Source organism: Hakea prostrata, chromosome 6 (genome assembly GCF_041222555.1).
Source record: "Hakea prostrata isolate BN-2017 chromosome 6, UWA_Hpros_2, whole genome shotgun sequence".
In the NCBI taxonomy this organism is placed as follows: Eukaryota; Viridiplantae; Streptophyta; class Magnoliopsida; order Proteales; family Proteaceae; genus Hakea; species Hakea prostrata.
The window spans coordinates 17,071,744-17,086,244 of NC_142605.1; the positions used below are offsets into that span (position 1 = coordinate 17,071,744).

Below are 14,501 nucleotides of genomic sequence, written 5' to 3' on the forward strand. Positions count from 1 at the left end.
TTCTTTGAGTAATTCAAATTCGGATGAGTTGGTGATTCGCAAGACTCTCAATTCAACTTCAAGTTGTGGATAATTCTCTACAAAGTAAAGAGGACCCCACTCAGTTTTATATGCATAACCAAATTGAAGAGTTGGACATTAATAGGAGGCTGAATTTGGAGGGCTCTACGATTCAAAATCAAAACATAGTGAAATCTAATAAGGACGACCTCTTATCCTCAAAACATGGTAGAATTTACCAAGGATTTTGTGGAGTCCACTGACTTGGTCTTTGCTGAGAATTTGAATGAATCTAAAGTGGGGCCAGTGTTTTCTCAACATGGCACGTCAAATCAATCAACACAAATCCAACTGTGGAATGTGTGTCCCATGAGGTTTCTCAGTCCTACTTGGAGGTGGTGTTGCCTCTTACCATCCGAAGAACCCAATGACAATCCTCTCCCAAGGCAGGTGGAAGGAGGAGGTTAAGGTTGATGGGAGATTGGTCGCCCAAGGAAGAATAAACACAAGCTAGATTTATTTATTGAATCTAAAAGGAATATTACGAGATCTTGGTTTTCACTGATTTGCAAGTAGCTGCTGTTTCTTTCTTTTGAGACCAAACTATGTGATTTCTTGAGTGATTTTCATTTGTGAGGAACTGGTTAGGATGGGTGTATTGGAGTCTATTGTTGCAGGGTTGAGTGACTTGGTTCCTGATAACTAATAAAGTTCTTTGGATGTTGTATTTCTTTTTGCTTTTAGTATAAATGACCTTTAGTGAAAGAAAAAAAAAAGTCCATATTCTCTGCCCCCAAGTTGACCAAGCCCTCATTCCCCCCCCCCCCCCCCCACTCTTGTGAGTTGGGGGCACGGGGGACATGGTCAGCTTGGCAATAGGAAATCTAAATTCAAAAAATAACCGATAACAGAAACATGTATACTTACAAAAAAAAAAATAATAATAATAAATAAATAAATAAATAAATAATAATATATATATATATATATATATATATATATATATATATATATATATATATATATATATATATATATATATATATATATATATATATATATATATATGATGATTAATTTACACTGAAACCATAGTGTGTTATTATTGCTCACAACTCAGCACACTAGAGATTAAACACATATTGAGACTCTATTAAAGGAAAGAAAAATAAATAAATAAATAAATAGTAGGTACATCCACAGCTCTGCATTGCAACCACTATCTACTTAATCATCTTTGCTCTGCATTCTAACTCTTATCTGCTGAATCAACTTTCCAAAGATGAACTATCAAAACTCATTATCTTAGCTTAGGGGGAAGTACTACAACCACATTCATGTAACTAAGAACAAGGAGGATGGTACAAATGGCTGAAAAAACCTATTCGAAACTAATAATTAGGTGAAGCTCTCCTTTTCAATGAGGGATTTGTGGTAAGCTTAACTAAAAAGAATTATAGCATCAAAATAATGACACTGGGTACAAGGAACCAAAAACACTCATCCCGCAACATCAGTTGCCCCCAATACACCCATCCTCACTAGTTCCTTTTCAGTTTTAAAACGAAAAGCACACAACCGTAAAATCTGAATTTTGGAAGGCCTGATGCATTCTAGTCTAGTTCTTTGACAATCATGTCCATGGTATATTTGTAGCAAAAGTTCCAAAGTTGCCACCATGCCTGCCAAGTAATTTACTGCCATATTCATCTCCCTGGGAAAATTTTCTATTCAATGCTCTCTAAAAAGGATAGTAGGCCTCTCCATGCCAAACGTCATATTTACTTGCAAAAATATGAAATCCAGTCAACCTAACAACCGCTCAAATTTGAAGGATCTTATGTTCATTTTATTTTTATATTCTTTTTTGTGTAGGGGAGATCTTACTTGAAGTATGTGAAGCCATTTCAGATTCTCAGCATCTTCTTCATTTCATCAGATTTATATGCTCTAGATTTATCGTAAAGCTGCAAAAAGACAGGTTAAAAATTCTTTTGCAATCTAATGGACCATTAGAAAACTTACTACATTTATATAGTTGAATAATATAGTTTAACATAAAGTACTTACAAAGTTCCTATCAGAAGAATGGTATCGAACGATGAGCAGAGCAGCTGAAGGTAGAGTTGTCTTATTCTCCTTGTCTACCTATAGAGGGAATAGAATTAGTTTTAACCTTTGTCCATTTCATCGAAGTTATTAATGCCATACAGTAGATTTAGATCCAAACATACACCAAACATTGGCTGACATTGTATGAGAAGGGGCATGCTACTTTTAAACTGCACAACCTTTAGTTGAACTTTATCTACAGGACCCAATGAGAAATAGTACCTCAATATAAACCAAAAAACAGAAATTAAGAATAAGAAGTTTGAAGCTGGCAAAGTGTTAGTCTTCAAAAACCAATATTTAGCATCAAGGATAACATGCCTCTTGTCATAGTTCATGGGTAGAGACAAGGCACAAGGTGCAATTCTTGGTGAACCATCCAAAAATAGCTTATGGAGTAATGGTAGGAGGTAAGCAATTGTCTCTCCAAAGCTAGTTTTTGCCCGAACAACAGTATCCTTGCCTTCCTATACAACGTCATGCAGTGGAAAATGAAAAAAATAAATTACAAGAAGCAATAGAGAAGCATAAAAACCCAAATTTCAACCCAACCATCTAATAGATGAAGTCAAGGTAGCATTGTAAAAATATGGTAATGGGGCTGATCAAATGTGAATATCATAGGCTATTTGAAGGTTTAAGAAACAAAGAACAATTTAACAACTAACCTACAACACTAGAGCAATAAACGAAAGCAACAAGCTTGGCAATGTTAATTCAATGAAACCATGTGATCAATAAGATTGACCCAGAGAGAACCTATATTTTGAGTTTCAAAATAAAGGGAGAGAATGAAACAAGCCTGAAACTACAAAAACACAAACCTAAGAGACGTCAGAGAGAAGCCCTATCAAGACAAAGTTCTAAATTACCAAAATTTCTAGAACCCTACCTACAGCAAGTGACACGATCATCCAGAGATATTTGAGGAAGACAACATTCAATACTTCTAACTTCTTGATTCTTGAAGGCATCACTAGCTAAAAGAAACCGCATCAACAAAGCAGAAAGATTCTTTGACTGCTTAAAAAGTGAAAAAGAAATAACATTCTGTTCGAGAAGATGAGATGCAAAGAGTTACTGAAATACATTTTCAGCAGGTATGGGAGACCTCTTTAGGATTCAATGTCAGCATGAAAAGACGTTCTAGTTCTCAAATATCGTGACCGCTTTCTCCTTACTCTTTGTTCTTCCTACAAAACATGTCTAACATCTTCTTACAAAGGCGTTGACAACACTTGTTACTAGCTCGTTGTTGAAGAATACATGAATGAAGTGTTTTACCAAATGCTCATCACATGTTCTTCCATTCTCAGAGAACATAAAAACGCCATAAAAGTTCTCCCAGAAGGCAAGAATGTTATCATACAATGCACCTCCAACCTTGTGGCACAGTGGCTTTTGAATTTCCATTATCATTTTCCTGCAAATGCACTTGTAAGTATTTACTTGAAAGACCTTGAGATCATTTAGTTAAGAATGGATATGAAACTAATGAAAAGAAAGACTACATAAATTGCTAATGATGAGTGATTGTTTTTGTTGGTGAGAAAGATTTCCAAGCAGAGGAACAAAAACACATTGAATGAAATTTGTGATTCAATATGCTATCTTAGTTTCAATTATCAAGTTTTATACTATGTCAAAGTAACGATCAATATAAACTTGGTGGATCCGATCCATCTCATAAATATTTTACTGTGGTGCTTTGTCTAATTAGAAACACCACGTACATTAAAAATTGAGTTCTTAGTACTTCTCACCAGCAAGAGTTGTGGGTTTCTTACCAGTCAAGCAATAACCAATCCACTTGCAAGAAGAGTGTTGTCAACTTGACCTACAAACAGATCTAAAGTGCAGCCATTGGAGTTGGACCCCCTACTTTTGAAGCCATTGATCAATGTAACACAGAATGTTACAACAATGATCATCATAGGGAGCAAGAAACCTGGTTGCAAGTACAAAAACAAAGTAAAACAAGGGTCCAATATTGAATGTATAGCACTAGAAAAAACTGAATTCATCACTTAGAAGTAGATTTAGTCATGGAATCACAAATAGAGCAAGGAAATAAGTCTCAGAATAGATTGCAGAAGTGAATTCGTCATCTAGAAGTAGTTTATGAAGTTTTTTCTTTTCTTTTCAACAGAAAAATAAGTCACATAATATACACAAGAACACCCAAAAAAAGAGGAATTATGAGAAAATAAGAACGAGAATTGCTACCAAAAAGGCCCTTAGAAGAGTTTAAACCATTCCAATTGATCGAACTGATAAATAAAGTATTAATTATTTTTGCTGAGAGGCTGTGTCGATGCTTTGAGCTCAAGCTATGACTATCAATTGCACCAAGGCCCATCCCTTTGGTCTTCCATTCGTCCTCTTAAATACACTTCTGCTGCTAGTACATTGGTATGAACAAATTTAATTATTTGAGGTAAAACATAACTAACTTAAACTTTATGGAAAGAAAGGAGAGCACTCAGATGTAATTTACCCAAAAGAAATAGAATTCCCAATAGAACTTTAAAAGTCTATGTTTTACTTCTTCTAGATGAAAATGTTCGGCAAGCACACACAAAATCATTGACACTACTGAATAGTTGGAAAATGTTTTAGTTGATCAGCGAAAAACAAGTGTGATAAATACATCTTGCAAAGTAGATGATCACCTACCCCAATTGCAAAGCTCAAGATTCCCAATGGGGGGAGGAACTAGCTTGGCTTCACATGTCTCAACCAGCACGGATTACCCACAAAAAAGAAACGTTAATTGGGAAGCCGTAATAGGCCTAGAAAACAAAAGGAATTATTCTGGTTAGAGAAGTACATTGTAAATAAACTACACTAATGAATGATAGTGTAACAAGATCCATATAGACAAAACTCATGTTCACAACTACCCACAAGTATTCACATAGACAATCAGGTTTCCTTGGGATTAGGTTGAATTGTTGATGATACTATAGCAAACTCAAGTAAAAGGAAGCTTTTGAGAGAGATGTGACCTTGCAAATTTTGCAAAGTTCTTAGCTTTGAAGAGTTTCCTCACTAAAAAAGTATAGACAATTTTTTAGATGGGGACAAACAAATTTGTAGTTCCTATAAAATGTCACATTTTGAAAATAGAGTCTTCAATTTATCTCTAGCCAACCAAACACAGATAATTTGAAGATATGAGCAAATAACACAAAATCTACACTCTTTTCTCTTCTTTTTTAGTAATTTCTAGACAACCAAGCACAACCTTTTAAGGAAGTAGTTTGAATGGAAATAAAGATCCAATTGCAGTAACTTAAAGAAAGTACTATGACAGCTATGAGTCATCTTGTAGGGTTTAAGATCCTTCTACGAAGTCTCCTAGGTCTAAAATATGGCTAGACGAACTGCTTTGTTGACAAAAGGGAGACGGGATCAAATCACATCTGCTTGCCGTTTAAGGAGGAGGGGGGGGGGGGGGAGAGGGGGGGAAGAGGGGAAAAGAAAAAAAAAAAAAAAAAGAGAACCCCCTTGGTTTTTTATGTTGTGTTTATAAAATAGATTAAAATTTGGGGTTTCTTTTTTTAGGTCCCCCATTCCCCCCCCCCCCCCACCCCCCAATATGGGTTAGGAAAGCCCGACCCGCCCTTTTTTTTTTTTTTTTTTTTTTTTGTTTTTGTTTTTATTTTTGTGTTTTGTGTTTGTTCTTTTTTTTTTTTCCCCCCCCCCTGCTATATAAAGGGTCGCCTTTTTTTTTTACAAAAGGGGGGGGGTCAATCTTACTTGGATTTGACTACTTATAAATTCAAAAGAATAATAATTGGCAACTCAAAAATATTAGCTGTCAACGGCCAAAGGTTTGATGATGTTGGCCTCTAGGATAGACCAAAAATAGGTAATTTCGGCCTTATGGGTTATGTCCAATTTTAGGTCTAACCCTTTAATTAAACAAGATTAATCTAGGTTTGACCCATAGAAAACAATTTATTTTATTTGAACAATAATTTCATCATGTTTTCTTTGTAAATCACATAACCCTAACAAACTATAAAACTAATGCAACAGAAAATAAAAAGTCTAATTTTAATCTATAACAAACCATATTTTATAAAAATCTTATAAAATAAATGTTTGAGTCTCTATATGGCTATGAAACAGAAGTGATTAAATGTTACTTTGTAATTTTGTATACAAGTGTAAAGATAACCCCTCTGAGTTAATTAAGCCTACAACATAATCTTTACGAGCGGTTAAAAGCCCATCTTCCCACGGGGAGGTCCTGGGTTCACATCCACCCGGCGGCACCTATATTAGTAATATTCTCCCTACCCTATATATAAACTCTTCGGATTCAAAAAAAAAAAAAAACTATGTTTTTTAAATTCCAAATTAAGAAAGGGAGGATTATTCAAATTGATATCTAAAAAAGCTCATTTAATAAGATTAAAACCAAATAACTATTAAAGCTTAGCATACTATTTAAAGCAAGAAAAGTTATAGATAATTCCTTTTATAGAATAATTAATTTTTTTTTTCAATAAAATAATTACCTTCAATGAAAGAAAACGACTTTGTTGTTTACAATGAGATCTTCAATAGTTCAACATCTATGAATGCCAGAAAAAAATGATTAGTTTTGAGACTAGATTGAAATCAAATAATGTAAAGTAAAAGGTTGATCACAAGTGCTTTTACCTAATTTAAGGAGTAGTCTCAAATGAATTACTTTAATCCCCATTAGTCAAATGATTTATCAATCAAAACTAATGGAGTTTACCATCATGCAAGTCACCTAGAGTAGTCTTTTGAAAATGCTCCACAGATATTGGTCGAGAAACAAGTAGCTCTTTTGATACTTGATGCATTGTTGGACGAGATCGTGGATTACTGCATAAACATGCAAATGCTACTCTCACAATAGAAATTAGATCATTCGCAATATTCTGATTTGATGGAAAGGTGAGGCGTGGGTCTAATATGTCCCCCAATAATATCTTTTGACCAAATGGCAGTGTTAGAGATGAAATGAGCTCTGCTGGATGACTTCCCATAATTATTTCCAGTGGAACTACTCCAAAACTATATACATCACATTTATTAGTTAAAGCCATGGTGTAGGCAAGCTCTGCAAGAGGGGAACAAAATACTGTGGTAAAAATGTTCAAAAACAAATTTAGAAACTACTTATTCAAGAAGAATTTAAAAACTTATTATTTAACATAAATATGAAAACGTACAATAGAACATGACAATTCTTAGGATACATATGAGATATATAAAATTTATCTTTTCCATTTTCAACATTAAATATAAAAATATTTTAATAGCCTAATTCAATAGGTTTTCAATATTAAAATATAAATAAAGAAACCTTAAAAAATGACAATAAGAATATAGTATAAAACAAAGGCAAATGTAAATACCTGGAGCAATATATCCATGAGTTCCCTTAAGTGACGTCCAATTGGATGAGTCTGGATTTAAGAGTTTGGCAATACCAAAATCAGATACCTTAGCCTCAAGTTCGAAGTCTAACAATATGTTTTTGCTTGAAATATCCCTATGAATTATTGGGGGAGTACAATCATGATGCAAATAAGACAAAGCATTTATGATACTTTTGACGACGTTTACTCTTTTGAGCCAATCCAACTCTTTTGCCTCTGCTTCAGTGCTCAAGATACGAGCCAAGCTTCCTTTTTCCATATACTCATAAACAAGAAATGTGCATCGTGGATGTGAACAAAAGCCATAAAGTTTGATAATCTCTCGATGCCTAATATTTGTCAAGACACGCATTTCATTTTCAAAGCTTTCATCAATTTTCATCTCACCCTCTAGTGAATGGAACTTCTTCAAGGCTACTACATGACCTGAAGGTAGGACTGCTCTGTAAACGCTCCCATAAGTTCCAGCTCCAATACAATATTTGATGTCAAAATCTTCTGTTGCTTGGATTATGTCCTCATAAGCAATGTTGCCATCAAAGTTCCATATTGACAATATATTACCATGACTTCTCCTTGTTGCTTCTACATGTCTTTGTTGATCTTTTTTTCTCAAGAAGAAACCAACAAGAATAATTGCAAATGCAAGGAATATAAATCCTATCAAAGAAGCGGTAATGGATATGAGGACTTTGTGTCCTTTGTTGCTATATCCCTCATTTGTATGAGATCGATTGCATGATAGAAGACCTTGAAATTCACCACATAATCCTTTGTTATAGATAAATGCTTGTGGTGAAGCAGCACGTTGAAAAACTTTACTGTTAGGAACTACACCAGTCAACTGATTATAGGACAAATCAAGGGATACCAAGCTAACCATCTCTTCAAGAGAATGGGGTATAGAGCCCACGATCATATTGTGGGATAAATTCAAAACTTCCAACGACTTCAAGTTTGCAAGTTGTGTTGGTATCGTTCCACTTAATGAGTTATGGCTAAGATCCAATTGTATTTGTAAGGATACTAGATCACCAATTTGAGATGGAATGCCTCCATTAAATGAATTACAACTCAAATTTAATAATAACAATTTAGAACATTGACCAAGTTTTGCTGGAATTGATCCGATTAGTCTATTTGATGATAGGTCTAGATGATCCAAATTGATTAACTTGCCAATTTCAATTGGTACATTCCCTGAGATCTGGTTTCCATTTAAATATAGCTTGAGCAAAGCGTGTAGGCTACCAATTTCTTTTGGTATTTCACCAACAATTTTGTTGTAAGAAAAGTCAAGTACTCCTATTTGAGTTAATTGACCAATCTCAATTGGTATGCTCCCACTAATATTGTTTCCAGAAATCTTTAGCGCAGACAAATTCTTGCATCCTCCCCAATTTGCTGATAGCTCGCCATACAATTTGTTGTGACTTAAATCAATATAGTTAAGATGTGGGTGGACACCAAAACTATTGCTTATATTTCCTAGAAACTGGTTGTCATCAAGTCGGACTCTCCTTAAACTTGTGCAATTTCTCAAGTCTGGAATAGGACCCGTGAGACTACTATTAAGAGCCTCTAATATTTGAAGTGCTTGTCCTTGGCATATTCGCTGTGGTAAGCCTCCAGATAAGAAGTTGCCATATGTTACAAATTCTATAATGGAGGCTCTACTACCCAAATCATCAGGTATGGGACCAGATAATTGATTCCTATCCAAATAGAATGACTCTAGTCTACTTAAATTAGCTAGAGAATGAGGGATTGGACCATTGAGTTTGTTTTGAGACAAACCCAAACTAATCAGATTTTCCATCTCTCCAATCTCTGAAGGAATTGAACCAGATAATTGATTCTCAAACAAGTAGAGTGTCTCTAGTCTGCTTAATTTAGCTAGAGAATGAGGGATGGAGCCAATGAGTTTGTTGGTGTTTAGTACCAACTCAACAAGATTTTTCATTTTTCCAATATCTGATGGTATGGGACCACTGAGTTCATTATGATGCAGGTATAGAATGCGAAGGTTGCTCAAATTAGCCAAAACAGGAGGCACCATACCAGTCAGTTTATTCCATCCTACTGAGAAATCAATAAGATTTTCCATATCTCCAATCTCTGAAGGAATTGGACCGGATAATTGATTTTTAGACAAATGGAGTTCCTTTAGTCTACATAAATTAGCTAGAGAATGAGGGATTGGACCACTGAGTTTGTTTTCAGAAAAATCCAAATCAATCAAATTTTTCATATCTCCAATCTCTGAAGGAATTGGATTGGATAATTGATTCTCAAACAAGTAGAGTGTCTCTAGTCTACTTAATTTAGCTAGAGAATGAGGGATGGAACCAATGAGTTTGTTGGTGTTTAGTTCCAAGTCAACAAGATTTTTCATTTTTCCAATATCCGATGGTATGGGACCACTGAGTTCATTATGATACAGGTATAGATACTGAAGGTTGCTCAAATTAGTCAGAGAATGAGGTATTGGACCAGTGAGTTTGTTTTCAGACAATTCCAAATCAATCAAATTTTCCATATCTCCAATCTTTGAAGGAATTGGACCAGATAATTGATTCTTGGACGAATGGAGCATCTCTAATCTACTTAAAGTAGTCAGAGAATGAGGTATTGGACCGCTAAGTTTGTTTTCAGACAAATCCAAATCAATCAAATTTTTCATATCTCCAATCTCTGAAGGAATTGGATTGGATAATTGATTCTGAAACAAGTAGAGTGTCTCTAGTCTGCTTAATTTAGCTAGAGAATGAGGGATGGAGCCAATGAGTTTGTTGGTGTTTAGTTCCAAGTCAACAAGATTTTTCATTTTTCCAATATCCGATGGTATGGGACCACTGAGTTCATTATGATGCAGGTATAGATATTGAAGGTTGCTCAAATTAGCCAGAATAGGGGGGACCGTACCAGTCAATTTATTCCATCCTATTGAGAATATAACCAGATTTTTCATACTTCCTATCTCAAACGGTATTGTCCCACTGAATTCATTGGTATAAAGATATAAGAATTGCAATTTGCTCAAACTAGACAATGTGGGGGGCAGAACACCTGAGAGACTGTTGTTGCCAAGAGCTAGGTGGGTGAGTTTGGTGAGATTACCAACATTCAAGGGTAAGGGTCCAGTGAGTAGATTTTCGCTGAGATTGAGACGAAGGAGATTAGGAAAGGAAGAGAAGGTGAAGTTGTGAAGCGTACCTTGCAGCTGTGCTTGGAAAAGGTTAATCTCAACCACGCTTCCACCTTTGTTGCAACTTATGCCAAACCAGTTGCATGGCGACGCTGATGATGATGATGATGAGGAATTGAGGTTCCAAGAACCAAGAGCAGCAAGAGAGTAGTTCTGAAGGGTGGCTTTCCATTTGAGGAGAGCCTCAGCCTCAACTTGGGTTGACGAGTGAACAGATGAAGATCTGCTGCTTCCGGCAGCTAAAGCAGATGAAGAGAAGAGGAGGAGAAGGCAAAGAAACACTAGGACAGTTGGAAAGAAGAACAAAGAGGATGATGGAGTAGTAGTAGTGGAGTAATGAGCCATTTGTAAGTTGGTTTGTTGGTTGGTTATTGGTTTGCAGGTTGGTGGTGTGGTGTTACGCAGCTTCAGTGTGTAATTTATAGAGTTAGCAGCAGGCTATGGATGACCACCGAATTAGTGGAGGTCATTGGATTGGATGGACTTGGATTGGATGGATCATTCAGTGGAGGTCATTAGTGGAGGTCTCCTACATCCTACACAAGCGACTTTAATAAGTCTTCCACCACCACTCATCAAATGGGGGGGGCACTTTGGTTTGTTTTCTCCAAACGCAATTTCCTCACATTTCAATTAAAACTTCACTGCTGGAACCATTGGATAACTGGGAACGAAAATAAAGCATTAAGATTACTTGACTACTCTACTCTGTTGTTGATTTTAGTACTTCAGCAGGAACTTCAGGGGTGAAATATCGGTGTTCGTATCGTACTATTTTGGCCAGATGCGTATTCGTCTTGCAAGCCTGCAGCCAATGATACCATACAAGTCAACACATGCATTTGTAAATTTCGTTTTCTCCGTCTTAAGAAAAAATTAACTTAATTTTTAAGTTTAATTAAAAGGTTATGCAGCTTCCACTATGGATGTCTTGGATTGGATTGGATTGGTTTTCAGTGGTCATGTTTTCTGCCCCCATCATCTCCTACGCTCTCTTTATTTATTCCCAAGAACTAGTTACAACCTTTAAGAGAAATGAGGAAAATTCAAAAGTTCTCAAATTTGAATTTTAAATTCAAACTTTTAGTTGTTGAACTTTAGTTGAATTCAACCCTATTGAATGATTTTAAATATGAATCTAAACATTGGTTTAATAACACACCCTTGTGCGTGTGGCGATGGAGAATATATATGGATCTTGAAAATTAACCGCACTAGGCGCAAACGCTAGTTAGCATTTTTTTCTTTTTCTTTTTCTCCTCTAGTATATTATTCATTTAGGATTTATTAACAAGTTTCTCATATGATTTTTTGGTTTTAGTTTTACAATCTGTGACTTTCGTGGTCATGGAGTACGGGAGACTAATCGATATACTAATTACTTGGCGAGCTTGTCTACTATTGACCAGGTCATTTTTTATGATTTTGTAAGAGTATCTGAATACCTCGTTCTTTTCGTTCAACAAAAGACAAGGCTGACAATTTTTCTAGCTATAACTTTACCCTTATTTAATATAAGTCTCCCTTCTCCGTTTGTGTTTATGTTCATGTCTTTGTGTTAATTTGCCATATGTTCTAATGCATCTCGTGTTTCCATCAATTATTTATTCTCTCTACCAATGCAGAGCTGCTCTAATGGTGAAAACAACACCTCTTAGTGAAGAGGTCGTGGGTTTGCCTTTTGTCAAGGCATATTAATATCCTATCCCCAATATTAATAAAAACAAAAATGAAAGTGCCTTTATATCATATATATATATATATATATATATATATATATATATATATATATATATATATATATATATATATATATATATGATATTCTCTCCCTAAGAATTTGTACTCTCTGCCTCTATTCCTTATTCACTAACCAAAAAAAAAGGTATTAGTGGCGATTTTATCATCCACTAATCATTCCTAAAACTGCCACTATTTAAATGGTGACGTAGCCCTATTTAGTGGCGGATTTTAAAAACCTGCCACCAATTAGGTTGATTTTTTTTTTTTAAACATACCCTATATTTGCTTTTATTGTAATTAGTGGCAGATTTTAAAGAAATCGCCACCAATTAGGTTGACTTTTTTTTTTTTTTAAATTCCATATATTTGCTTTTATTACATTTATTCCTGGAAGACATACAAATACATGAATATGAAAAAAAATCTAAGAGAGCTAAAAGTATTCAAAGAAGGAAGTTAAGAAAAATAAATACAAAATGTATATTAATCAAGTCAACTTGGGTAAAGAACATACGAAGGTTTTTTTTTTTTTTTTTGGTAAGAAGAATATACAAAAGCTACATGTATAAATACATGTATAATCAAGTCTTGTAGTCTTAAGCTTCATCTTTTTTCCCTTCCCCTTTTCTCTCTCTTTTTTTTTTTTTTTTTTTTCTCTTCTTTCTTCGGTGCTTTCTCGCTAGAGTATATATATATATGTAGGATTGGGGGAGGTGAACGTGGAATCACATAGCAAAGTGAAACCCCGTTCACATGGCTAGTTGTTTGCGCTACTGGTGGCGTGCATGAAATTTTTACAAATGCTAATCTATATGCATGTCATGCAAAAAGGTATATAAGGGCCTAAGAGATGGTAGATGCATGACTGTAAGCATGCCATCTCAAATCCTTCCTCTATGAAATTAAGATAAGAAAGAGAAAAACAGGCCATTTCATCTTACATCCTTACCTTGCTTGAGTTCCCTTTTGGGTTCCTGAAAATATTAAAAGAACTTAAGAAGAAATAAATAAGACACTTACCATTAAGAAAGCTTGCTTTATTAATTCAAATGGAAGTTACAAAGAGAGCACTTAGTATAAAAGGAGAGCACCATCACTTGAAGGGATGTTCTTCACAAAAGCAAAATTGGGAGAGGAGTTCACACAAGGTGCCTCCCTTACACTAGTCCTACCTATTTATAGGCAAGTGGATAACACTATGCCTTACTACACTTGGCATTTACAATGAAAGTAAAGACAAAGGACTAAATGACATATTTTAGGGGACTATAATACCCTTAACCTTTAATAATATTTACATCTTTGTCCTCTGAGGTGTCACCTAAATTATTTAAGGAGATGATTCCACGCAACACCCTCTATGCATGTAGCTGTGAGGTCTGTTGAGGACCGTAGATTTGGTATTTCTTCAAAAACCGCCTCGTGACATTCCACGTTGTATGAAACGACTGTTTTCCACATTAGTTTGGTTCAGGAGATTAACTAATGTTTTACAAGTAAGGTTTTTGTCTGGCATACTTTTATCCTTAGCATGTTCAAGTGTAATAAACACTATGTTTTATAACCCAAGAAGAATAAAGACAGGGGCACAATTGACAAAAGAGGAGAATGATAGAGTGTGTGTTGTAATATTAGTCCCACATCGACTGATGTGGGAATGTGGAGAGAGAGCTATAAGAATGCCTTCCTTCTTCTTTAATCATCCCAAATATCTTCTCTCTTAGATATTTCTTTATTTATAGTGGAGTTTTCTCTCTTGCCCATATATTATTGTGTCTTTCTTTCTCTTAGTTGTTATTATTGTGTTCTTCTTTTCTCTTATTGCTGATTGTTCTATTCGGTGGGTTCTTCATCCCGCGTGGTATCGGCGGGTTTTCAGTATGCCGTGGTTGCGGTGTCCGAGCTTCCCTCGGGAATTCCTTGGGGGGTTTGTTTGTTTGGTTTGGGGTGAGTATCTACTTTGTTGCTCGTGATTGCCCTTGGTGGATCCTTCCTCGGTGTAGATATTGTTT

The 14,501-nt window shown here is 35.2% G+C and overlaps 1 protein-coding gene across 11 annotated transcripts; it reads right to left on the reverse strand.

Moving 5' to 3' along the window:
- Positions 1 to 1,076: 1,076 nt before the first annotated feature.
- On the reverse strand, positions 1,077 to 11,115 carry LOC149012385 (uncharacterized). Of its 11 annotated transcripts, none has more exons than XR_016173982.1 (5): positions 7,515 to 11,115; positions 6,787 to 7,216; positions 6,642 to 6,698; positions 2,071 to 4,904; positions 1,077 to 1,967 (listed from the first exon to the last, which is right to left on the reverse strand). XR_016173982.1 is itself a non-coding variant. In XM_089158888.1 (2 exons), exons 1-2 carry the CDS (start codon positions 11,089 to 11,091, stop codon positions 6,855 to 6,857), a joined length of 3,939 nt encoding a protein of 1,312 aa, XP_089015014.1. In that variant the 5' UTR covers positions 11,092 to 11,115; the 3' UTR covers positions 5,873 to 6,854. The 11 variants fall into 11 exon arrangements, 1 of the variants encoding a protein (XP_089015014.1); XR_016173983.1 differs by having other exon boundaries at positions 2,071 to 4,060; positions 4,789 to 4,904; positions 6,642 to 7,216; XR_016173980.1 differs by having other exon boundaries at positions 2,071 to 4,510; positions 4,789 to 4,904; positions 6,642 to 7,216.
- Positions 11,116 to 14,501: the final 3,386 nt, after the last annotated feature.